At 32.9% G+C, this 23775-nt stretch overlaps 1 protein-coding gene across 12 annotated transcripts in view; it reads left to right on the forward strand.

Moving 5' to 3' along the window:
• The window catches only part of ARB2A (ARB2 cotranscriptional regulator A), a 414663-nt gene that overhangs the window by 110152 nt on the left and 280736 nt on the right, over positions 1 to 23775 (forward strand). For 11 of the 12 annotated variants that reach the window (XM_004420367.3, XM_014797235.2, XM_087430043.1 and 8 more), the window contains one exon: positions 4784 to 4975. The exons of the other annotated variant lie outside the window; for it this stretch is intronic. In XM_004420367.3, coding sequence (XP_004420424.1) covers positions 4784 to 4975 — 192 coding nt within the window. The remainder of the gene's footprint in view (positions 1 to 4783; positions 4976 to 23775) is intronic. 12 annotated transcript variants of the gene reach the window in all.

The following is a 23775-nucleotide window of genomic DNA, read 5'->3' on the forward strand; positions in this document are numbered from 1 at the left end:
CTTTAATCATTTCATGATTATTTTAAATTATATGTTTTATTTCTAAGTTGTTTCCTCTGCACATTCCCAAATTCATTTCTGGTGCTTCCTGTTTTATAACACTACTCTTTCCTTTTTTGGCAGAACACTTTTTAAAAATTTTGCACATTTTGCCATTTCAGAGTGAAAAAGTTTGAGGTTTGTTCTTAGACTCAAATTCTCAAAAAAAATTTTGTTTTTAATGTAAAACATGAAATATTCAGCTTTTGAATGAGGAAATAATCTTATGTGTGAAATGATGGTGGGACTAGATTAGATGATCTTTGCTGTCCCTGACAACTCTTTGACTTTATGATATATAAGTGTCTGGAAGACTTGATGAAAGTAATTAATTTAAGGCACAAAACTTTGCATATAAATAATTTTGTTTACATAAAATTTTGCATCGTATTTTAAAATTTTTTGGTAATATTATTCTATGAGTTCGAGGTTTTGAAGATTTATTAATACTATCCATCCTCACATTAATTCCATAGTTCAATATTTTATAAAAGAAATCTATATTTAATTTTTGATAGATAAGCTCAAGTGCTAGGTCACATTGTTAATCATTTATTCATTTATTTGTTCATTCAACAGATATTTATTTAAGGATCTTTTAGGTGCCAGGCACCGTTCCAAGTGCTTGTGACGTACTAGTGAATAAAACATTATTCTGTGTAATAGCTAGGCCAACCGTTGTTTATTTTGAAACTTTCCTTCCCTTGGAAATACATGAAAATCAATATTTTAGTATCTTTGGGGGAGTTAATATGCCAGTCTCTTTTGGATTCAAACCTCTTATTTAGTTTTGACTTTAGGTCTAGTGTCATAGTCTATTAAAACTATGTACTGAATTTGATCTTCTGAAAAGGCAAGGTAGAATTTTGTCCCTTTGTCCAGTCTTCCTTTCTCGTTAATTTTAATTCTTTCAGTTTCTGAAGAATGATATTTAAAGAGCCTTAGTTTAATTCATTATTACAGCACAATTAATACTGAGTCCTTTAACTCCGTAATACATGTAATTTCATGGAACCTTTAAACTCAACCCCCTGGATTTCCAGAACAAATCACAAGATAATTGACTGTATAGATCATGTTATATGATTACGTTTCATTAATATTCTGTATAGAAAGCCTGAGATTAGATTTGGGTGGACTTTGTGTTCTACATCTGATTATTTTCCTCTCATTTAAATTTAGACTATAAAGCTAATAAGCATAGAGCAAGCTTTACATTATATAAGACCTATAAGAAACATCATGTCCATTTTTGGTTAGAAAAGATTCCCTACGCTAAAGAGAAACCAAAAAAAATTTTTGTTTTAGGAAATAAATATCTCTCCTTAAATTATCATCACATATTTTATATAGTTGTGAAATTTTTCTTCTGTAAGTAATAATTTTCTCCTGAGTTCTCTTAAATCCCAAAAGCTAGCAGTAAGAGTGATTTTTCTCTTTTTTTGTCCAGAATTGTTCCTTTTGCTAAAGGAATACCACCAAGTTTTTTTTTTTTCCTGATGATGAACTAAACTTTAGTTTTATAGTTAAACTATTTAATGAGGAAAGAAAAAGTCATTTTCTGTTTGTTTTTTTTTTAAATAGCACTTTGTGGAAGCCCATGGTTTGCTGGTAAAGCTCATGATCGTGTCTCATGTTACTCCCCACCTCACATATATAGGTACAAAATATTCTTAATTCTAATATCTTACACTTGTGTAGAATATTGGACACATGAATTAAGTTAATAATTTGACTGCAAATTTTCATTCAGTTTTTTCAGTCATGTTTAAATGAACATCAAGTTAGTAGGGTTCATGAGTATCCCAAAATGAATTGTTAACTGTTAAGAATTGTTTGGTGTAGTCTCACTGACCAATTGGTCTTTGAAGTTGATTGGTCAACCAAGTGAGCTGATGCACTGGAATGACCTTTATATGTGTTCCTTAATGAAAGCTCAGCTTCATGAATTACTGTTGTTTGAAGATAAATGGCCTTGGAACAGCCATTCCCAAACTTCATTAAGTTAATGAAGAAAAATGTATTATATAGATATTTTACTATTTAAAATTAGCACTAACTTTTTACGAGTAAGTTATAGTTACCAACTGTAAGAGTCAGAGTTCTGTGTTAAGATTAATATTAGCCAATGACCAGCTCTTACTCCTTAATCATTAATACCATTACATTGTTCATTTTCGTTGTTTTTTTCCCTTGAATATTCTGATGTTCTCATATTTTTACAGCCAACTTTTCTGGATGTTCAAGTAAAACTTTTATTCATTTATTCTTGGCTACCTTAATTTGTAGCCCCTTGAAAATTCTTCAGCAGCATTATAATATAAAAAACACATTTTTATCTTCTGAAAAGAAGTACCCTTCCAGTTTTCAAGTGATTACTCTGGAATTTGAAGTGCCAACATTCCATCGCTTAAAGTATTGACTCAGTTCTTTGGTAACAGGGGACTTAGTCGAATAGAAAAAAGAAGCAGTGATCAGCACCTACTGGAAAGTCTATAACTACAGGTTTTTTCATTAAGATAAACAGATGTCCATTTCCATAGCCATTCCAGGATCCATTAAGGCCTCACTGACTTTAAGAGGCACTTTTATTTGTGGGTTTAGACATACTCCTTGGTAAATGAATGACTGGGAACTTATGTGGCCCCTTTTTTATTACACACCGACGGCTTTGCTTTCTAATTTTCTCTTTTGTTGTTATCACTATTTTCTTTTTTTTTTAAGCCACTTTGAGTGATTCTTCTGTTTTCATATAATGTTCCTAGGTAAAAGGGAATTTTTCTTCTCTGATTTGGTTTTCTCCTGTCTCTCACCCACTTCTCTTCCTCTTTGATTTCAGTCATACCTGCTGTCATCATCCTAATTTGCTTACTCTGGATATCAAATGCAAGTGAAGCTAATGTGATTGTGTTACACTTCATACCTCTCTTCCTGCATACTTAATTACTAATAATAAAGATACAGTTATGTCATTTTAATTGTTAGCATTGTGTAGCTCTTTTAAAATTCTTTATAATCATGATTGGTTTAATCTTCAACAGATGCTTTCTGAACCAGGCAAGTATTATAACCAGTTAAGAGGACGCATTATTTAGTTAAATGCCTTTAAAGGAAGTTGCTGGTAATGCTTGATAAGATCCCTTAGTCCAAAAGTTCATTTATTCCTTTATTTACTAAGTGCCCACAATGTGCCAGCCTCTGTTTTAGGCATTGGGAATGTAGTTGGATACAAACAGAAAAGTCCGTGCCTTCCTGGGTTTATATTGTAGTGGAGGAGGCAGATGGCTAATAAGTAGATATGCAAACAAATATATAAAGTAAAGCATACAATATATTAGATTGTGGTATGTGCTATGGAGGAAGATAAAACAGAAAGAGACTAGGGAATTCTTGGGGAGAAGACCAATTCCTGGTCAGGGAAGGCTTCACTGAGAAGGCGGTATTTTTCTTAAGCCCTGTGGCCATGCTCTTCTCGCTGAAATAATTGCCCTTCCTGCTCTGTTTACACAAATGGCTAAGCATCTATTTACTGACACCAGTCTGATTATTTTAGAAGTAGAGAAATTTTAAGTTTTTTCTTTTCCTAGGAATAGTGACTGGGAACATTTAGAATCCAGGACATTTTTTTGCTATCTAGAGTTTTTGTCTATTTCTTATTTTGATAATTGCATGAATATATACTATTGATGAAGTGAATAGCTATTGCATTACACAGTGTGTGGATTGACCTTCTCTATTTGAGAATGTGTATATTACCAGCCATCAAGACTTGAGCTGCTGGCTGTGACCTGGCTGTACCAAGGCTTTCATTCCCAGTTACTAGCCACAGCTGCTAATACCACTCAGTGCATGCAATAGCATATGTAATAAAATGTTGGGAAGTTGTCCCTTCCTAGACATCTTTTGAGTCTTTCAAATCAAATCATACATCATCTAATTTAAACCTAAATATTAATTACAGTCAAAATGAATAAAAATATTCACTTTATATCCCATAAATAACTAATACATAAAACAAGGTTATTGGAGTACACAAGTAGTATTCCTTCATAAAATAATTGTTATATAATCATGTATTCACACTCTCAATGAAATTTCAAAGTCCATTTACATAGAACAGTAGTTTTTTGGATTTTTTAAATAGTTCCTTCTCCCATCTTTTAAAAGTTTAATAGTATTCCTGGCTAATATATGATTTTCCAATAGGTTTATTCTCCAATTGGGTTTTTGTTTTCTATTATAGGTGCAGTATACTTCTTTATAGAATTATAGACTTAATAGCTGTGTGACCTTGGGCAAGTCATTTACACTGTCTAGGTCTCAATTTCTTCATCTATAAATGAGTAGAATAACAGTACCACCTTAATGGGATTGTAATTGAGATAATATTTTTAAAACATTTAGCATATTATCTAGACCATGCAAAAGACTCAAAAATTAGTTATTCTTATTTATAATGATAATATAATACTAAATATACAATAATAATGTAGGGAGACATATATTTCCAATATTCTTTTTTCATATTTTTATATTTAAATTACTATCATGTCTTTTTTCCTCATCTACCTTATATGTAATTGTTAATCTCTATGGATATTTTAATTTTATTTTAAAGTTTTTTTACCTTTATTATTCTGTAATAGCCATTCTATAATTTATAGTAACCATTAGTTGTTTTCTCATTTATGTCTATGCCTGATCAGAAAACATTTATTTATTATTTAATTTTTTTTAATTACAGGTAGATGCTACTGAGAGTGAACCAAAGAGTTTTATCTTTATGAGTGAGGATGCTTTGACAAATCCACAGAAACTGATGGTTTTAATTCATGGTAGTGGTGTTGTCAGGGCAGGTCAGTGGGCTAGAAGGCTTATTATAAATGAAGATCTGGACAGTGGCACACAGATACCTTTTATTAAGAGAGCTATGGATGTAAGTGCAATTTTCTTTATATTTTTTTGGCATTTTGTAGCTCTGTTTTATTGTGTGTTATAAATTATTTTATCATGTCTCTTCAAAAGTATATCCTAAACATAATCTTATCTTTAAATTGTTATTATTTGTCATGAAAGGTTATTCTGCATTATTTTGCAATTACAACGAAAAACAAAATGGTATCTTAAGAATACAAAGATTTAGATAATGTCTCTGAAGTGAATATTTTTGATTCTAAAGTTTTTTGTTTATTACATGAAATATCACTTAAACCATCAAATACTTATCAATATTGAAAGTACTTCTGAAAAAAATATGACTGCTTTTGTAAATCTTTGCCTGCCTAATTTAGTGAATTTAGAAACTAAAGGACATCTGCTTTAGTTTTACTTTAAATTAATCTCTTATTCTTTAAAAGAAGAGTTGTAATAAATCAGTGTTTTTTGTTATTTCTTTAAAAAACTTTTTAGAGCCCACAAATGAAATGCTTTAAGCATAAGACATAGACATAAAAAATGGTAAATTGCAATATTTACTGAAATTTTTATTTGAATTCAAACTTTTTAGAAATTGATATTTTAAAATTTTTTAAGTTTTAAAATTGTGTTCAAGGTTTTCTTTCCTGTAATAGTGAAGTTTTTTTTTCTTACCTAGCATTGTTACATCTTAATATTTGGGCTACCTTTGTTTTACTGTCTCATTCTTGAGTTCTACAACAAATAGCCAAATTTTGTAAAGTATGAGTTTTTCTCACATATTAGTAGAAGTTTTCTTCAGAAAAGTAAAGTGGCATCTTGTATAAAAGCTTTAATATAAGAACATAAATTTATTCAGTAATATGTCTGCATGTATGCTTATAAGAGCTAAATTATTACATTTTTGTCATTAAAATTGGAAAGGAATTCTTTGATACACTGATGAAGGCAAAAGTTAAAGATAATATGTTCCATACTCTGTTAATTCTGAAAATAATAATAAAGCCCAGCCCAGCTCCTAAAGAATTTTTGTGTCAATAGATTTTGAGGCCCTCAAAATGCTGCAAGTGGACTTTCTTAGGTTAATTGTGTATTTTTTTCAGTCTTCATGGCTATGCAAAGAGCCCAAAGACATTGCTTCTGATTGGTTACAAGCTTCAATAGTACATTTTTAGTAGAATTTAAGTAACTAAAGTAATTGAAGTTTAGATTGAAGTAACTCATAAAATATTATATAAATTCTTTCATATATCAGGTTATGAATAGTGAAATCAACTCTTTCTCTGACACATTAGCTTGTGATTAGAAGAGATCCTGTAGATGTATTTTAAGAACACTGTATGTGAAATGTGATCACAATTCAGTGAATATTTGAAAATATAATTTAGTAAAGAAAATCAGATGTTTGTAATATGAGTGCTTGGTGAAATACTTTGTGTAATTATATTGTCCCTTCTACTAGATCAACTAAACCTTTCCCATTCTGGAATATTTTATTGTTGTATAAGTTTCTTGAGGTGAAAGAGTATATAAGAAGCCATGCCAAACGTCTTTGAACAAATTATCTGTTCATATCCCAAGCAAAAGGGAGGAAGTTTGTCAGTAACATTAGACTAGTCAGTCATTTTGTTTTTATAAGTAGGAATAGTGTTTTGGGGTAATAGCATTTCATCGCCTTGACTTTTTTCTGCTTTTCTCAATCATAGCAACTCATGATTCCTTGAAAAAAAGCAGCTGATTTCTAAGTACGTTAGTATTTAGTATGTTGTGTACTTTGAAAATTTTAGTTTATATACTTTATTCTCTTTATTTTATAAAAACTGAATATGAACTTTATTGTGGTAACTTTCTACCTGGTGAACATTTTAAGATGGATGTCTCTTTTTTAATCCAGATAAAGTGTTTGTATTACTTTGGCTTTACCTTTTCATAGTGTTTCTCTGTTAGTTCTTCAAGGGCTGCTGTATGTTTGTGTGTGTGTGTTGGGGGGACAGATAGGGAAAAGGATGCTATTTTGGGAAGCAGGCAGAGGAAGACTAATAGGGAGAAAGAAGCTGTCTCATCCTTACTTTTTAATCAGATTAGCTCTACTTGTTTTTATTTTTTTGGATTTTTTTCTAAAATTGTATTTAAAGAAAAGTTTCTGTAGTTTACAAAAGGCTGGGAGCCACTACTCTGTTTTCCTGGTCTGTCAGTTTTCATATCACAACTGAAGTAAATTCTAATATTTTTCAGTCCAGACAATATCTCTACTTAGGGTTGTTAATAATATTTCTGTGATATTCCTTGCAGATTTTTAGTATGAGGTTAAAGGTCCTAAAATTGGATTCAGTTCATTGAAAAGTTAAAACTTTTTTCCAACAGTAGAACCCTGCCTCTAATTGGACTGTTTTGTTAAAAAATATTATGTTTAAATCTGTAGAGCCACTTTAGTTGAAGCAGGGGTGAAGATTGGAACCACCTCCACAACAGCCCCTGAGATTTTTTCTCTGAACCCTGGGGCTCCATAGATCACAGTTTGAAAATTAGATATTCTAATCCTTGCATTTTAGATACTTTGGAACTTGATTATCAAAAATGTATTAAGATTTCATATTGGAGAAATAGTACATATCAGATAAATCCCACAATTCTTTTGAGGTTGCCAGAGCTAATATTTTTAGTGTTTAACAATGTTCATTGCATAATATATTACTTGTAGTAAGAAACAGTATATCATATAGCCAAGTACTAATTATTCAGTGTCTGATTGTGCAGTTTTAGAGTTACTCATACTTGTTTCTTCCTTGATCTTTTCTCATATGCATCTTTTTAGGCATTTCAGTTGGTCTCTATGGAAAGTAGGAGACACTTAAATTAAGTCATTTAATTACTAATTGCAGGGGTGGAACAGGGGTGCAGAATTTAAGGAGTCAGTCACTCTCAGGGTGGTGCAGTGCTTATAGGACCCTGAGAGTGAGTGCTTCCTTAAATTCTTCACCCTTGGCACCTCCCTGATCTGTGTCCAGGCTTTGACTGATTGAGATATACTGTCAAAAAGTTTTATGGAGAGCAGATTCAGAGCCACTGGTCTATAGAGTCAAATGTTACCATGTATCAGAATCACCCAGAATCACCTGGGCTTGTTGAAACATATATTGCCCTGTCCCAATCCCAAGTTTTGATTCAGAAGATCTGGTTGGGGCCTGAGAATTTACATTTCTGAGAATTTCTCAAGTGATGCTTATGCTGTTAATCTGGGCATCATACTAGAACCACTGGGTAGGTAATACTCTTTGGATTGGTTGAAGGTTTATTTATACTTTTCAGGCTCTAGGTATAATGGATAAGGTAGAACTTGATGGCAGTTATATTTAGTATGACAGAGAGTGAGAAGTTCTAGAAAATGTTTTATAATAAAATCAGTAGAGAAGTAAAAGTTTAAATACTTTTAAAAATACTAAGTGATTCATATCCAACATGACTTAAAATTTATTAATTTTAATAATTTCATAAGAACTCTGATTACTTCACTAAGCCTACATTTTTCCTGACTTCTCATAGCTGGATTATTCAGAAGAATCTGCTATATCCATAATTACTTACTTTGAGTATAATTTTCATACTATGTCTAATTTTTAAAAACTACTATTTTTATTAATGTAATTTATACAGTTTGGGTTCTATAACATAGTGGAATGAGCTAATTAATATGCATTTCTCTCTCCCACTAAACTCACATAAAAATAATGGATAAAATATAGCAACAACAAAAATATGAAATACCTGCTTACGATCAAACGATAGAAAAGGAATCTAAATGCCTGGCTACAGGAGAGATCTTAAAGCCACAGTTGTAAGTCCCTGGAGGGTGTGGCAACCCAAAGGGGATAGCTGATGAGAGATAAGCCCTATGTCATACAGAGTCTGCATCACAGCTTTGGGCCTGAGAGGCAGGAGCTAAAACTAAGACCCTTGGATGTAGCTAGGGCCCTGGAAGTTTCTGCCCTGTTAAAGGTCTGTAAGGGGATAAAAATCAGCTTGTGGCCCAGAGGTGAAAAGAGGAAGTTTCTTTGTCAGAGGTGCCAGGTTCTCAGCTTCTCTTGGGAAACAAAAGCCACAGATCCTAACCCAAAAGTGGATTTGGATTTGCAGTTTGAATTTAGTCAGCCTGCGTAGTGTGGGAATCTCAAGCAATGTAAATTCATGTAAAAATGGATTCTGGACTAATGAAACTCTTGGGGCACTAGGTGGAAGCACACATAAAACTGCCAATAACAACACTTTACAACCCAGGGTAGATCCCTAATGAAGATGAATTTATAGTTGAAGATTAGAAATTCTATGAGGAAATGATTCATCACAAGAGCCAGGTCATGCAACTATCAGACGTAGTTGAAGAGAGATTAGTAAATTAAAAGCTAGAATTGAGGAATACAGCATACAAAATATAGCACAGAAAAGCTGAGAAAAAAATATGATAGAGAGATTAAAAGTCATGGAGAATAGAATAAGATCTAATATTCCTCTAATAGATGTTTCATAAAAACAAGAGAAAAGAATGGGAGAAGAAGCAATACGTTAATAGTCGAGTGTTTATGAGAGTAAAGACATTAATCGTTGTTGAAGAAGCATGGCATATCTTGAGCAAAACAAATGAAAATAAATCTACATTTAAAATTTATTAAAATAAAACTGCAGAACATCGGAGGATACATGCATGTAATCTTAGAAGTCAAAAGGCATGTACCAAATTAAGGATTATCCTTTCCTGATCCTTTCCTACCTGTTAGTTCTGTTCTCTAGATGTAATCACTCTCAGTATTTTTTGGTGTTACTAGTATTCTCTATATCCATATTTTTAAATTATAAAGCTGTCTCTTGATTGGTCAGTCACTTTCTGTTAATGGTAGATAAGAGTCTCCCATTCTCACAGGTTTTGGATTAAATCAGCAATCAGGCTTTACAATATTACTACTACTTTAATATTGCTTATGGCTGAGCCAATGGGTACTGTGGTTGTTTTTCATTTTTTGCTGCAAGTTTGTTTTCATGCAATTAATAATTTCCAATTTTTTTTTCTATTTTTTTGGTAATACTTGCTAATTCAGATCTTGATTGGCCTTTCAGTAATTTTTTACCTGGTCAAATTTATCAGATAATCTTATAGTTTCATATTATTCTTCTGGTGAACTCTTTTTTGGAACCCTGTGGACTTGTGTTCCAATCTTGACTGGTCACTTTCTAAGCCTCCCTGTCTCTGGTGCTGGGACTCCTCTTAGATTCTCTCGTACGTTTGACCTCCTGCTTCCTGGATCCAGTGACCCCAGCTTTTTGGATATGTGCCCTCATTTTGTTGAAGCAACTCAAGAATGAATATAAGATAAATTTTGAAACCTTTTATTTCTGAAAAATGCCTTTATTTTACTTGTTCACTTTATTTTAATAATACAACTAGGTATAGAATTCCAAGTTGAAAATCATTTTCATTCTGAAATTTAAAGGCTTTGTTTCATTGTCTTCTAGCTTCCAGTGTTTTAATTGAAAAGTCCAGTACCATTCTGATCCTGAATCCTTTTGTTCCCCTCTATGGAAGCTTCTTTTCCTTCTCCCTCGTGTTAAGAAATGAATCATATTGCTTTTAAGAAATTTCCTATGCCTTGGTGTGGAGTTTTTTTGGATCCTTGTGTTGGGCGCTTGGTGATTCCTTTCAATCTGTACTGTACTAATGATCCTCAATTCTGAGAACATTTTTTGGTATTGTTTCTTCATAATTTTAATCTTCTCTTTTTCTAGAATTATTATCATGTGGTTTTGGAATACTAAATTGAGCCTATAATTGTCTTATTTAATTATCTATACTTTCTCTCTTATTTTTCATCCTTTTTTGCCCTAGTTTCTGGGAGGTTACCTGCTTTATCTTTTAAACTTTCTATAGAATTTTTTTAAGTTCTTCTCTCATATTTTGGTATGGAGCTCTCTTTTCATTTATTTTGCAAACTTCTGCATAGTACACCTGATTTGAGCTCTGTATCTCTCTTTCCTTCTAGTCATTCTCTGGATATGTTTCTCTAAAGACAAAACCTCGTATCTCTTTCAGGGCTGGCTGTATAATGTGAGATTATGACCTGTTTTTTGGTTTGTTTGTTTTTGAGGGGATGGCAATTGCACCTTATGAGAATTTATAACTAGTGCCTCTGTTTTTAGACTCAAGGCCTACTCCTACTTTCCAGGATAACTGGCACCCCAATTTCTGAGTTTTTCTGAAATTCTGTGGGTGAGTTGGCTTGTTTCTAGTCATTATTTTTCTCCAGAGGCACTTAAGTTTGAGTTTCTTCTGTAATACCAAGCCAGTTCCATCAGCTTACAGTTTTCCAAAATTTATTGACATCTGTATCCTCTATTCTCTCCCCTCCCATTTGCTTTTTCCTGATGGGTTAATACCAAGCCTCCTTTTTTTTTTTTTAACTAATATTTTAGTGTGATTTGTAGAAGGAATAGAGATAGTCCAAGAATTCAGTATAGCATTTTAATTGCATGTTTTTTATCTGTTTGTTCCAATGACAGGTAGTCACTTTACAACTTATATCTTTTTAAAACAAAATTAATTTTCTATATAACAAAATGCTTTGTAAACCTCAGGATAGGACATCCTTATATAGCAATATTTATCACACTAGAATATTTCAGGATTTTCTTTTAGAAATCATTCTGTTTATAAGGAAACTAAATCAAAGAATACATAAATTGTTGCTTGACTCCATTATGAATTGCATACTTCCGAAGTTGATATAGAGCTTTTTAGTTTTTAAATAATTTGCTTCCCTTTTAATAAGCTATAACTTTTGTATTCTGTCTGTTGACTTTTTGATTCCTCTTTTCTTCATCCATTTTGGGTTTTTCTCCCTTTTTTGACATGCACATTTGTAAAGCTGATTGATTACTGTATTGGATGTTTTTCCACAAATGTACATGAACCCATTGTAGATGGTTATCTAAGATAGAGTATGATTTTTTTTTTCCAGTAATTTGAAAATAAACTTTTGGTAAAACCTTCTTAACTACTGCCTTCAATTCGTAGTCTTCCAACTAATTACTACAAGATTTTGCTATTTCAACATAAGTATTTGACAAAGTTTGTGACACGGAAATTTTAAGAAGATTCTAGTGGTTATCTATGGTTAGTAGATAGTAGTAAGAAGTACCACATCAATATAGGGCATAGCTTTTATTTTTAACAATAGCAATGTCATCTAGCAGCTTATGAGAAATTATTTATTATTTATATAGTGCAAACAGAATGTAGTTTGTCAGGAGAGGCATGCTTAAGGTTTCAGAGATCTCAAAAACCTGAAAATTCCTTAGAGCTTTTAAATATATTTTTGTTCAAATGACTTATTTGATGCTTTGGTGCTTTTTTTTTTTTTTTGGTTGTCCTTCAACGTATTTGTGGAATTAAAGAAATTCTTATTAAAACAAGGTGCCATTTTTCAATGTATAAGATTGGTAGATAGGGGCCAGCCCGGTGGTGTAGTGGCTAAGTTTGCATGCTCTGCTTCAGTGGCCCAGGGTTCGCAGGTTTGCATCCTGGGCGTGGGCCTATACACCACTCATCAAGCCATGCTGTGGCGGCATCCCATATATAAAGTAGAGGAATATAGGCGCAGATATTAGCTCAGGAAATCTTCTCAAGCAAAAAGAGGAAGATTGGCAACAGATGTTAGCTAAGGGCCAATCTTCTTCACCAAAAAAAAAAAAAAAAGATTGGCAGATAAATTGGTAATAAATTGTATGGTAATACCAAATTTAGATATTTGTGGGAATGTCAATTGAATCAGTATTTTTAGAGGCAATTTAGTTATATCTCCCTAAATTAAATATGCATATTAACCTTTGACCCTAAATTCCATTTGCAGGAATTTACACTAGAGCAGTACACAAAGTATACTTACAAAGGTGCTCATCACAGCAGTTTGTAATAACACAAAAACTTCTTAACCACCTAAATATCCACTAGAATGGGACTATTTGATTAAATGATGGTATATTCATATCATGGAAGACTATGTAGTTGTTAAGAGAAGCAAGTTATATGTGTTCGTATGTATGTTCATTCTTATGGAATGATATCTAAGAGTTATCAGACGAAAATACAAGAATGAGATCATTTGTTAAAAAGTACACTTACACATGTATATGCATACACCTACATACTTACATAGATATACATTGATGTTCCTGGAAGTTTATTCAAGAAGCCATAAGGGGGCCGGCCCCGTGGCTTAGCGGTTGGGTGCGCGCGCTCCGCTGCTGGCGGCCTGGGGTTCGGATCCCGGGCGCGCACCCACGCACCGCTTCTCCAGCCATGCTGAGGCTGTGTCCCACATACAGTAACTAGAAGGACGTGCAGCTATGACATACAACTATCTAGTGGGGCTTTGGGGGGAAAATAAGTAAATAAATAAAAATTATAAAAAAAAAAAAAAAAAGGAAGCCATAAGGTTTCTTCTTTTACTTTTCATTGTCAATTTTTCTATTCTTTTTTTTTCTTTTTTTTTTACTTTGAGCAGGTATTACTTTTCTAATTTAAAAAGATATTACTTTTCTAATTAAAAAATTTTTAAAGAATGTATTCGTGATATATACTATAGCAATATTGTACTTACTTAACCATTTCTAAAAGAGTTTAAGTGTTTGATTATAAAACTGCAAGTAACTTCTTTAAATAATTATTGATTTTGTTCCCTTTAAGACTGGCTGAATTTAGACCACTAAAATTTACATTTCAAACTTTTGAAAAAGTAAATGCTATTTTTTTTTCTGTATTTGCAGTATAGACTACTGAACTATAGGTTGAAACCAAGAGTGCTACTTCCAAATTTTAAAAGTAAACTTTGAGAGAAACTATCAATTAGTCAAAGAAAATATAAGCTGTTACATTATAGACTTCATAAAAGGTTGTTCAAGTCAAGAATTCCAGAAAAGGTTAAAAGCTTAGCACATTACTGAACTGACAAGGAATATGAGGCCACACCAGCCCCCATGCCAGCAAAAGAAAACAATGAAATGACAGCTCTAGTGTTTGGAGAGAGGTTGTTAACGACAGCTTATTCCTTTATGATTTCAACTCTTGACAGAAGACAGGTCTGCTTGTTGCATCCTGGCAGATATATCATTACCTTCTGGCCCTGTCATGAGTGAATTGGAAGAAAGAAACTACTTTCAGTTTTGAAAATCCAATTACCTTCTGGAATTTTGGTCACTGTTTTTGTGGTAGATGTGAATAGGACATTCTGTGATAACTCTTTGCATCTAGATTGTTCTTGAGTCCTAAGCTAATTAATTAAGCATATATGTATGCTCTTTCTGCAGTCAAGTGGAGAGCTAGCTATAACAGCATAGAACACCTTGATATTCTGACATCATCCCAAGAAAAATATTACAAGCCTTCTTATGCCTATTATCTATTCCTCTACATATGTTTATACCTGACTTCAAATAACTTTCAAAGTAGACCTAGGCCTTTTCACTAAGTACAAGAGAAAAAATACTGGATTTTAAAACAGACACCATCTTTATGTGAAAAAATATTGGTTATAATTATAATTTGGTTACAATTTAGTCTATTTCTCAACTACATGCATATTTGAATTCTTCTGTTTTTTTCTTGGCTACCTAAGAAGTGACTCCGGAGACTTAGAAAGAGAAAGAGGGGGTCTGAGTTTTACAAGTATGTCAAAAGCCTTGAGGTTTGTGTATGATCACAATTTCAGTGGAGGTTGAGATGAGTTTAAATGCATAGAAGGCAAACAAAAATCTTGTTTAATTTCTGTCTTGTTGTTCTTTTCTTGAGTCACTCTGATGTCTTTTTAAATCTGCTTTACTCTTGAGCTTTGTGCTACTATATCCACCATCTGTATTTTTCCCGACTTTGACTTTTTATTTCATTTTAACTGCTAATCCCTATTCTGTGGGCCTCCCTTTAATATTAGCTGAAGCAGTTTGAATTGCTGAATCAAAGCTGTTTTGGGAGTGAGATCGTGGGTAAGATGGTACAGGGTGAGATGCTCCGGGTAGAAGGTAACACCTCCTGCAGTTCTAATCGATGCTCTACACACTTGTAAGGATTGGAAAAGCCATGACTTGCTTCAGGGTTAAACTTTTAAAATAACTTCCCTAGAGAGAAGTGTCATCAATAAAATGGAATAATTAGTTGACAATTCTTGAGTAGCCTAGGTTTAACAAGAAAAGATTAAAGATAGGGCAGCTTTGCAGTTTTCACTGTACTTTGGTTTTTAGCCTTTATACTTTTGTTTATCTTGAATGTGATTTTAAAAACTTAATTACTTCCAGTATTTATCAGTTTATCCCCTGAATTATTTTAATTTGAGGAGAAGTAAAAAGGAATGAGTGTCAGCCTTTAGTAGTAGCAAATTGTCTTAAACTTACTTGAAATAATTGAGACAGTACATTATGGAGGGTAGGTAATTTGTTTATAAGAGCAGTTTGCACTTTTAGTTTGTCACCGAACTTTAGATTAAATGTATTATATTTACATAATCACTAAAATAAGTTTTAAAGAAAATCGTGTTAAGTGAATTTAGGGATAAGTAATTATTAGTTTCCAGGGGAGTTGTTCAGTAGCATTTCATGCTTCTGATGTTATTTGGTGATGATTTTATTCAACGGTTTACATGATGTAAATAAAAGGCATATCTTAAATTATTAATTCCTCAATAAATTGCCTATTTCAATATATGATATTAGGAATTCTAACTAGTGCCTAATTATGAATTAAAAATTTAATATGAAAGAGATATATCTATTAATTTAATTTATTTTTTATTTGCTGTATAACTTTCTTAAGACTGGATTTTAACAGTAATTCTAGTAACAGAATTAATAGTTAATAGTAACAGGCCAGTATTTTAACTCTTTTTTTACATAGAATATATAGTCTTTTGTTTTCCTGGACATAAAACAAATTACTACTTACAATTTGTAGTGAGGTGGGTGTAAGAATTAGATGGAGTACCTTTGCATACTTTGTATATTTAGAATCATGTACTTTTTATATTTTAAAATAAACTTTTATCAGTTTACTCCAAATGTATGTATAATCAGTAACCTCATACTGTCAAGTATCCATTCAGATATCAACAATCTTAGGATCTATGTTATCGCTTTGTGTTTATAATCTTTATTGGAAAGGAGATAACTTGTTTATGAAATTGATATACAGGGATGAGTATGCCTCATGAAGCTTAAAGCCTGTGGAAGAAGGCTTCAAGTAGTATTAAAAAATAAAAAGTACAAGTAGTGTTGTATTAATAAAAAGTAATAAAAAACACAAGTAGTATTGTGTTAATAAAAAACACACAAGTGTATTGTGTTAGATATACATTCTGCAGTTTTAAACAAACTGATATAGTTTCAGGGTCATTCACATTTGATTTTCTAAGATCATAAGATTTAAGCCAATTTAGGTTAGAAATGCCATGTAGAAATGGCACAGGACAGCAAACTACTATTTTTTTGTTACCTAGAGTTTAAATTATAATGAACATACATGCTATAATTTAAATTCTGAATGAAAATAAGTTACTTTGCAATTTATTATTTTATAAATCAAAACTACAGAGTGAAATATTCTCTTAACATTACTGGAGAAAATTAATATCTGTATGAAGCTCTCCTTTGGCCTTTTATTTCTGCAATAATGCAGTGATAATGATAAATAATATGTGTGAATCCAAAAGAAACTTATTTTAAAAATTAGGGAAAATACTGTTAAGTAAGCAATTCAACCTTACTTCTCTTGATAATGAAGACCATTGCTTTTGTCACAATTTTCAGTTTTCCCGTATTTAATAGTGTGAGTGAAGCTTTTAAAACAGTTCTATTAAGTTGTTATCTTGATGCCTATTTAAAAAAATTCTATTAAATTGTTATCTGTATGATTACTTATAGAGATTGGAAACTTAGTTAAAAATACAGAACACAATTTAAGATGTGAAGTTATATGTGTATGCATTTATGTATTTCTCTTATGGTGGAGCTTGAACATAGGATGTTAAATAATAACTCACTTTAATAAACATCAATTTATTTCTTTATAGTTAAAAATAGGTATGTTTTGAAACATATTCGTGATTACACCATGTACACAAACACACGTACCTACATACATACAAATATCTGTGTATGTTAACATTCCAAATTGCCAACCCAGTAGTGTTGATTTTTTTTGTTTAACTGTTATTTGAAAGACTTGTCAATTCTGTTGGGAAGTGAGTACTTGCTTATTCATACCATGAGTTGCATATTTGAATAAAATTATCTGTTCTTACAATGAATTGGTCTTGGAAATATTTAAGAGCACATTTATCCAGAGAAACACATGCTAAGAATATTTTTAAACTTTCTTAAGTTTAGTGTACTTCTTAGTTTGCATTTTCTGACAGTAAGAAAATGTCTTTTTATTGAGCTTTTCATGCACATTTACTTAGTATTAAACGGGTTTGAAAATGTACTGCCCTTTTGAACAGTATTTGTTGTTTGTGATCAAAAACTTAAAGAAGTTAAATACTTCTATCAGAACAAACTTAAACTATTGGTAATTGTCTTTTTTTCCTGGAAATCAACAAATTATAACATCAAAGCCTGTGTAAAGAGGTATATAGTAGGTCATTTGCTGCTGCAGGCATTTTCTCTCCCTCCAGGATGCATTTGTTTAGTGTCTCTCACTTTCTGCTTGTGGCACTGTATGGTGAAATTCAGACAGGCTCTTCCCCTCCAAGGAATCTGAGGGGTGGAGGATAACTTATACAAAATTAATAAATGGTGTTGCTTTTTCATTATCACCCATCTGAGGCAATTTGCAATGTTCAGTTTAGAGAAAAAAATTTGGTTGTGTAGGAAACATTTACAACAAGACATTAGCAAGTTTAAAGCCATGAGTCAATTTTAAAAAGGAAATGTATTTTGAGATAGTCAGTACTATATAAACAATTAAAAATATTAACCCAGTAATTTCTTAAGGCTCCTTCTTTTATTATTTTGGTGTAATAAAATCATAAAATTTAATCTTGAAAATGAAAAACAAAAAGTGTATTTTTTGTATTCTGTGATGACTAAATTGAATGAATTAGTTCATTTAACCAGAGAGGAGATTTAACTAGGAGAGTTTGCCTGTTAGAAATTTTAGTTTTACTCTTCAGGTGAATCATTTTGCTTAAGCATTTTATTGCACCAAACTACAGAAACAGTTTTATAGGAGAGAGAAAAATGGGCATAAATGACATTAACCTGCTATATTGTTTGCTTCGTGATGTTGAAATCTGTATAAATACCATAGGTAGTGGGATTTAAGATTGCTTTTGAAAGGAAATTATGTATAATAAATAATTGTGTGTATAGTCTTAATTCCTTTTCTCTTTGTAATCCCTGAGAACTCTTTCATTAAGTCTAATATTGCTCTTTATATAAAGTCTTTTTTCCCTTATGTTTAGATGCATTTGAATTGTTTTATGACAAATAATTTTAACATTATGAATTGTTTAAAAGAAGCATTTAGAAGAAAGCCACATCATTGTCTCATCTTAAGCTTCTGCAACTCAATTTGTTACTTTTTTAATGTACAGGAATGACACAGTTAAGCCTCCTAAATACTGTAGCTTTAGGAAGTATCCTGTTTGTTTAGGATATATGCACCATACTGCATTTTTTAACAACTTGCATTATAATAGCAATCCTATTTTGTCAAATTTTATGGGTATGCTTCTGTTTCCCACTAAACTGTGAGCTGATTGAGGGCAAGGACCATACATTTTCACCATTGCCTGGCAGTACAGTTTAGTGGATAAGAACACAGGATTTGGAGTTAAACATTCCTAGTCACCAGTTTTAGCTTTGTGACTTAATAGTTGTATGATTTGTTCAAGGGGTTTGAACTGTTTAGTCTTGGTTTTCTAATCCATACAATGATCATAATAATACCACCAAACTCTTAGGATTATCCTGAAGATTAAATGATGAAATGTATGAAAAGTGCACTTACCACTGTGCCAGAAGCTGATGTTTAAAACTTTTTATGGATGGAGGGATATATGAATTTTCAGTAGCAAAAGAGAGAAATATGATGGCTTATTGGCAGGCACCATCCTTTTTGTTAAATCTATTAAAAGATAATAGTATGTGATTTCAGTTCCCCTTTTCTGAAATAGGAACACGATGCATGCAAATTCTTATGGCACATGGTGAGTACTTAATGAATGTTAACAGTGATGAATGTGGAGATAGTAATTATTTAGTGTTTTCTTTTGTTTCTGGTTTGTTTTCTCTCTTTTCCTCTACAAATCCTGCCACTCCATATCCTATTCTTATAACTGTATGACTGGGTCTCTTCTGGGCATCTAACACTGTTGGCAGGGATTTTTCTGGATCCATATTATTAACTACTTTAAGGACCCAGAGGACGTGGGATTAAGTTGGTTTTAGCACTGCTTTAGAGGTGTAGATAGACTTCTAACATCATCCTCCAGGGGTAACTGCGCCTAGAAAATAGAAACATAAGTATTCTGAAAATGATTTTTTTTTTAAAAACTCAGCATTGTTGATGGGAAAAATTTTGTTCTAACCGTTTTACTCTGTGAAATCCATCCTTCTATCCATCCATCAATCCTCCAATTCATCTATAGATCCGTTAAGTATTTAGAAGGCCAAGCACTGTTCTCAGTTTAGGGAGGTACAACAGTGAATAAAATATAGTGCCTGCCCTTAAGACATTGTTATTTAATGGGAGAGACAGGCAAATTCAGTACAGTATGATAGGTACCAAAAACTATAAGCATAGGGTACCATGGGTCAGCATATGGAAGGCATCTCTTAATGCCATGTCTGTAGAAATGCTTCCCAGAAGAAGTGACATGTACATAAAATCCTCCAGTATGAGTAGGCACTTGGAGGTGGGGAGAGGTATTCTGGATAGAGGGATTCATTGAATAAAGCTTGAACACAAGAGTTTGATGTGAGAGGGGGAGTATAATCTCTTTGCAGAGATCATCGGGGCTTGATGTGTCCTCTTAAGGTATTTGTAAATTGTCTTAAGGGTTATGGAACAGCACTGAACATTTCTAAATAGGGAAATGACGTGGCCAAATTTGTGTTTTAAAAAGTTAATTCTGGGGCCCACCCGGTGGCATAGTGGTTAAGTGCTTGTGCTCCGCTTCGGCGGCCCGGGGTTCGCAGGTTCGGATCCTGGGCGGGCACCGACCCACTGCTTGTCAAGCCATGCCTGGCGGTGTTCCATATAAACTAGAGGAAGATGGGCTCAGATTTTAGCCCAGTGGCAATCTTCCTCAGCAAAAAGAGGAGGATTGGCAACGGATGTTAGCTCAGGGCTAATCTTCCTCACCAAAAAAAAAAAAGTTAATTCTGGCACAAGCCTGAAGAGTGGATTTGGTGACCAGTGAGATACTGTTGAAGTAAGATATGTGAACAAGAACGGTAGCCTGAACTGAGGAACCAGCGGGCATGTGTAGAACTGGAGAGATACAAGAGGTATTACAATGATTGATTATATGTGGGAAGTGAAAGAAAGAAAAGAATCAAATTGACACTTGGATTTCTGACTTGGGTAATAGGGGAGATGGTAGTATTAACTGAGTCGAGGAGTACTGAAGAGGGGTGATTTTTTAACATTGGAGGAGTTGAGAATCTTATTTTAGACATGTTGTTTTTGAGGTGCATATGACACCATACTTTTCCCAAGCCATAATGCCTATGACCCCCCCCTTTCTGACTCTCTCCATCATATCCCTCTGTTGCAGTATGCTGGGTCATGCATATGCTTTGAATAATTAATTTAGTGATGAGTCTAAGTCTCTTGTTATAAAATTACAAGAAAAAGCATAACTAATCATAACATTAATGGTATCTCCTAATGTCATGCAGATTAGTTTATACTGTGATTTAACATGCTGTTACTTTTGTATTTTCTTTCCTCTGAACTTATTTGTTGAAAAGCTACTAAGCAAGGAGCTCATTCGATTATGGTGGAAAAAATTGTGGCAGTTACCATGGTCTTATAAAACCTATGCAGAGATAAAAAAAATTGCATTTAGTTGGATGAAATCTGACTGCTATCATTTTGTAATGATGTAGAGAAGAGATCAAATATATGGATATTTAATATGGTCACATTCAATATTTAAAATATTTTACAATACTGTTCATGCTCATCTCTCCCAAAGCAATGACTGCTCCATGTAACTTTTGAAATTTGCTTCATAGGGAAGGTGAATACATATATATACATTTTTTTAATGAAAATAAGTAGTTTCCTCATTTCTTTAATGAACGTGGTATACTAGATGGTTTGAATTGGTCTTCCTAGGTCTTACACTGATTCTGTGTGTTCTGTTTTTATAATTTTTTTCTGACACAGGCATACCTCTCTCTAATAAATCAAAATATAGAAAAAATTTGGTTTTATTTCTCAAAACAATTTAATCTAATTCTATTTTCCTCCTAATATTAAAATTACCTCCTAATTACAAAAACAAATATTGTTTTGCAGAAGATTTACTACAGAGATGTTGTCAATATTGAATTCTTTTTGTATTTATGTATTCATTAAAAGATCATTAACTGCTTAGGGAATGGAGAGAGGAGGTTGCTATACTAAAGTGTGGCACTAATTAAAAACGCAGAACTAGTGAAGCACCTGGCACATAAACACATTCGGCAGCCTTTCATTCAATATGTAGGTCCCAATTCAAAGATTTCAGGCAATAAATAGGCTCACCTATGTCCAGATAGGTATAAGTAAATGCCTTATAGGAGGAGACTTTGAATGAGAAGAGCTGGTTTGGAGAAGGCAGTACATATTAAAGTCAAATAGAGATCCTCTGTTTATAGAGAAAGTAGAAACACATATGTCAGATGTTTGGATGGTCAGCCATGTGGATTGGGGAGGAAAGCAAGGTTGGAAAGAATGGCAGCTGGTGAACTGTTAAGAAGGAGTAAGGGAGCGGAACTTACAAACAGGAAATACACTCTTTGTAAGAAGGAATGTGTACATTCCTGGGATAAGTAATATCTTATTTACAATTTCTCATTGTATTTGAATTTTTTTTAACCATTAGTTATTTTAGGAGAGCAGCTCTTAGGCCTTTTCTCACTCTACCATCCCTTCTGATAGACCTATTGCTTCTTCTAAAGTTACGTCTGGAAAGACGTTATATTACCGCCTTGGCTTATGGTCCTACTTCTTGTACTTATTCTGAACCTTAGAAAAATTATTTAGCCTAGTTAGGCATCTTTTTTCCTTCAGTGACATAAAGAAGACATGCTTAGATGCCTTTGTTACACTGATGGTTTTCAAGTATGTAAAAGCTGGATTTTATATTTATAAGCCTCCAATTGAATAATGAATATGGAAATCTTTCTTATATATTGTTATAAAAAGAGTCAAGGAAAACTTGACCTAAACCCTTTATTCATTGAGTGACATGTATTTATCAAAGATTCTTTAATACTAGATGCTTTGGTGGGAAAGTTACCGATTTGTTACTGTTATTGTGTATTTTTTTTTTTTTAATGCTCACAATACGTTTATTTGAAAATTATTTCCCGTTAGTTTTTTTTTCAATTTTTTTATTGATGTCATAATAGTTTATAACATTGTGAGATTCCAGTTGTATATTATTATTTGTCAGTCACCATATAAATGTGCCCCTTCACCCCTTGTGCCCACCCCCCAACTCCCTTCCCCTTGGTAACCACCAAACTGTTCTCTCTGTCCATGTGATAGTTTATATTCCACATGAGAGAGGTCATACAGTGTTTGTCTTTCTCTGTCTGGCTTACTTCACTTAACATAATACCCTCCAGGTCCATCCATGTTGTTGCAAATGGGACGATTTTGTCTTTTTTTATGGCTGATTAGTATTTCATTGCATATATATACCACATCTTCTTTATCCAGTCATCTGTGGATGGACACTTGGGTTGCTTCCATGTTTTGGCTATAGTAAATAATGCTGCAATGAACATAGGGGTGCTTTGGATTGTTGACTTCAAGTTCTTTTGATAAATACCCAGAAGTGGGATAGCTGGATAATAAGGTATTTCTATTTTTAGTTTTTTGAGGTATCTCCATACTGTTTTCCATAGAGGCTGCACCAGTTTGCATTCCCACCAGCAGTGAATGAGGGTTCCATTTTCTCCACATCCTCTCCAACATTTGTTATTTTTTGTCTTGGTGATTATAGCCATTCTCACGGGTGTAAGGTGATATCTTAGTGTAGTTTTGATTTGCGTTTCCCTGATGATTAGTGATGTTGCACATCTTTTCAGATGCCTGTTGGCCATCTGTATATCTTCCTTGGAAAAATGTCTGTTCTTATCCTCTGCCCATTTTTTGATTGGGTTATTTGTTTTTTTGTTGTTCAGATGTGTGAGTTCTTTATATATTATGGAGGTTAACCCCTTGTTGGATATATGGTTTGCAAATATTTTCTCCCAGCTGGTGGGTTGTCTTTTCATTTTGATCCTGGTTTCGTTTGCCTTGCAGAAGCTCTTTAGTCTGATGAAGTCCCACTTGTTTATTTTTTCTTTTCTTTCCCTTGTCCGAGTAGACATGGAATTCGAGAGGATCCCTTTATGACCAATGATAATAGTGTACTGCCTACCTTTTCTTCCAAGAGTTTTATAGTTTCAGGTCTCACCTTCAGGGCTTTGATCCATTTTGAGTTAATTTTTGTGTACGGTGAAAACAGATGGTCTACTTTCACTCTTTTGCAAGTGGCCATCCAGTTTTCCCAGCACCATTTATTGAAG

This window comes from Ceratotherium simum, chromosome 4 (assembly GCF_057802395.1).
Source record: "Ceratotherium simum simum isolate JZ-2026a chromosome 4, ASM5780239v1, whole genome shotgun sequence".
NCBI classification, from domain to species: Eukaryota; Metazoa; Chordata; class Mammalia; order Perissodactyla; family Rhinocerotidae; genus Ceratotherium; species Ceratotherium simum.